Below are 3,578 nucleotides of genomic sequence, written 5' to 3'. Positions count from 1 at the left end.
ATTTATATTTACTAATTCTCACATGTTGACCCACCTTGAACTTGGCACGTGGTTTAATCTTAATGTTATCGTAGACTTTATGTAACAACTGCTTAGAGTTGTTTTTATTCACACTCGCCAGCGCCATACCAATGGTACGATGCGGTTTGTTATTGTAAAATGATCCCACTTCGCTTATCAGTTGTAGCCACGTGTAGGATCCGTTCATACTAAATTGTTTCCAAATCCAATGTTTTAAGGTTCTAATTAGTCTTTCCACTATGGAAGCTTTCATGACGCTATAGGTAGAGTAGTGATTGATATGGTGACGTTTCATTAGCGATTTAAACTTGACATTGAAGAATTCCTTGCCATCATCTGATTGAATATTCTTGGGCTTTCTCCCGTCTTCACTTAAAATTCTGCTCATTGCTTTTGTAACATCGTCAGCGCTCTTGGATTGTAGCGGTTGCATCCAAGCGTATTTCGGAAAGGTATCAATACACACTAGAATGTATTTATAGTTGTTGTTATCCTTAGAGTACTTTTGCATATCAATTAGATCAATTTGCCATGTGTCATCGAGCCCCCTCTGAATGAATCGGCGACGTGGAAATGTTTTTCTCGCATACTTGTGTATTTCGTTGACTACTTGAGCTTTACTCATTTTTCTTCAATGTAATACGCTTTCCTGGAACTGTTGCCGGAGCCGATTGTGTTTGGGGTGGAGTTGGCGTAGTAATTCTTTCTGATAATTTTTCAAGCTTTATGTAATGTATGTGGGTAGACTCATATTTCTACAATAGAGGGTAGATTGCGCACCATCTCTGTCGATTGATTAAATGCAATACCGAACGTACGTGTTTTAGTGCTCTCCTCATATCCTGGATTCCCTGGGCCCTAGGCAGATATTTCTCAGTGGCGACGAGAACAATTGGACACTAGTGCATTTAAAAAGTGAAAAGTTATTGATAAACAGTGTACGACATGCCTGTGGGAAAACTCGGACCGTTTGACCTTGTCAATGACAATTGGGAACTGTATGTTGACCGTTTAGAACAATATTTCGTTGCAAACGATGTTAAAAGTGAAGTGAAAGTGGCTACGCTAATAACAGTGATGGGCGGGGACGCTTATGAACTAATGGTGAATCTGTGCACGCCCGCGAAACCCGCGACCAAAACTTACGACCAGCTGGTCGCGCTGATGAAAGGCCATTTAAATCCAAAGCCGAGTTTGCTCGCAGAACGTTTTAAATTCCGTCAGCGTGTGCAAAAGCGTGATGAAAATATTGCCAACTTTGTAACGGATCTTAAAAAATTAAGTAAGGACTGCAGTTTCACCGGGGACAATAGCTTGAAGGAGAACTTGAGGGATCAGTTCGTGTGCGGGCTGTTGAACGACGACATCAGACAGAAGCTGTTCACGGAGGACGACACGATCACGTTCGACCGGGCGTACAAGCTCGCCGTGTCCATGGAGGCGGCCGAGGTCAACGCGGCGCTAGTAGAAGACTGTGCTCGGAATCGAACCAGCGACAGTATACCAGCGAGCGCGACCACGTCGGTGCATCATGTGGGTCGGGCAGGCCGGGGCCGGGCGGCGGCGGACGGCGGTCGACCAGCGGCGGGAACAACGGCCCGCGGGAAGATAACGAGCGGCGGCGGCGGTCTAAGCGCCATGAGCGGAGCGGGTAGCGGAAAGATGCGAGGCTTCGGTCAAAACAATAACGCGGATTTCAATGGAGTGTGCAAGGTGTGCGGAGCAAAGCATGAAGCCGACAGATGTAAATTCAAGAAGTATGTCTGCCGAGTATGTAACCAAGAAGGACATTTAAAAAGGGTGTGTCCTAAGCTGCGGGGAAGTTCGTCCGTATACAACGTGACGGAAGAGAAGGTTGTGTATTTGGACCGTTCGGACAACAGCGACAGCGACGAGGTAAACAATTTTTCAATAGATAGCAGCGAGTCGTCTGTGTGTGAACCATACACCATAGATGTTAATATCGCGGGAAAGTGGTTAAATATGGAAATAGACACAGGTAGTGGAATTTCGTGCATAAGTTTAGAATGCTATAAAAAGTTGTTTACTCATTGCAAAATACAAAGAAGTCATTTAGTGTTGAATTTGTATACAGATATAAAGGTAAAACCTGTAGGTAAAATAACACCTAAAGTACAGTGTAATGGAATGTGTAAAGAATTAGACTTGCATGTTATTGAAAATGGCAAAACTAGCCTATTAGGTAGGCGTTGGATAAGGGCATTTAATATCATAGATAGGTCAAAATTGGAATGTAAACAAATTGCTAATGTAAACATGTTGTTTGATGAGACTGAATTCAGTTCCAGATACTGTGAGGTGTTTGCGGAGGGCTTGGGCCGGTTCACCGGGGGCACGGTCGGGTTCCACCTGCGGCCGGACGCGCGGCCGGTGTTCCTGCGCGCGCGCCCCCTGGCGTACGCGCTGCGCGAGCCGGTGGAGCGCGCGCTCGAGCAGATGGTGCGCGACGGCATCATTACGCCTGTCGCCACCTAGTGATGGGTCAAATCGAAAAATTTTCAAACCGAATAAGTCGACTCCGATTTAAACCCAAATCGGTTTGCAAACCGATTTGGCCAAGTCGATTTAACTTCTATTTTTTAATTATCAGTAGTTCAAACCGCTCCGTAGTCGCTTGGTTTTGAGTTGAAGAAATCGAATTGTAAATTTTACGGTTTGTTCGACCCTTAGAATTCTTAGAATAACACGACAGCAAAAACTTTTGACTTAAAACTTTTGTATTATTTTTTTACTTTCCGTTGCGCGGTAGATCAAAATGTCATTAATTGCTAAAGATAAAACGGGAAAGCACTATACGAGCAAGCTGGAAAGAGCGTGCGGTCTCGTGCGATTCCGTGAGTCATTGCCGCGAATTCGTTCAGTTAGCAAATCGACGCGGCGCAAAACTGGCAAACCGATCCAAGTAAACCGCCAAATCGATCTCTTTAAGCCTATGCGAAATTGAACCTTACTACTTGAACCATAAGTTTCATTTTACTTTACCTGTAGATACCAAGTTTTGACTTGACTCGACTCAATAATGACGGCAAAGTGCATGCCAACATTTTTCTTCGTGGTTTGAAGTCGATTCGTGTACATTTTATGCCTCAATATGTCCGACGAAAGTGACGCAGCAACAAATCGGAAAGGGTGCGCTTAGAGCGGGTGATCGTATCTTAAGTCGATTTACGGAACACTCAAGTCGATTTAGTCGACTTCAGACCTAAATCGGTTTGAACCGATTTGTAAAGTCGAATCGTAACATCGTTATCGCCACCTCCGACTGGGCCACGCCTATAGTGCCGGTAGTTAAAAAAGATGGCACCATAAGGGTATGTGCTGATTTTAAGTTAACGCTAAATAAATGTTTAGAAGTGGACCACTATCCTTTACCGAAAGTAGAAGATTTGCTAACTAAATTGCACGGGGGAAATAAGTTTACTAAATTAGACCTGTCGCAAGCTTACGCCCAGTTTGAATTGGATGAGTCTAAGAAATATACGGTGATTAACACCCATAAGGGTTTATTTATGTACAATAGACTGATATATGGGCTA

The 3,578-nt window shown here is 44.0% G+C and overlaps 1 protein-coding gene across 1 annotated transcript; it reads left to right on the top strand.

Moving 5' to 3' along the window:
* Positions 1-754: 754 nt before the first annotated feature.
* LOC134805497 (uncharacterized) lies at positions 755-2,517 on the top strand. Its single transcript, XM_063778790.1, has 2 exons — positions 755-2,033; positions 2,331-2,517. The coding sequence occupies exons 1-2, from the start codon at positions 967-969 to the stop codon at positions 2,515-2,517; spliced, it is 1,254 nt and encodes a 417-aa protein (XP_063634860.1). The 5' UTR covers positions 755-966.
* The last annotated feature ends 1,061 nt before the right edge of the window (positions 2,518-3,578 follow it).

Source organism: Cydia splendana, unplaced genomic scaffold (genome assembly GCF_910591565.1).
Source record: "Cydia splendana unplaced genomic scaffold, ilCydSple1.2 scaffold_123_ctg1, whole genome shotgun sequence".
Lineage (NCBI taxonomy): Eukaryota > Metazoa > Arthropoda > Insecta > Lepidoptera > Tortricidae > Cydia > Cydia splendana.
Note: the sequence above shows the minus strand (reverse complement) of the source record. Positions and strands in the feature narration are given on the sequence as shown.

Bases quoted from the DNA above. Each gene is read 5' to 3' on its own strand.
- LOC134805497 (XM_063778790.1), top strand. From the start codon at position 967: ATGCCTGTGGGAAAACTCGGACCGTTTGACCTTGTCAATGACAATTGG. The intron at 2,034-2,330 runs GTGCATAAGTTT...ATTCAGTTCCAG, and splicing joins GACACAGGTAGTGGAATTTC to ATACTGTGAGGTGTTTGCGG.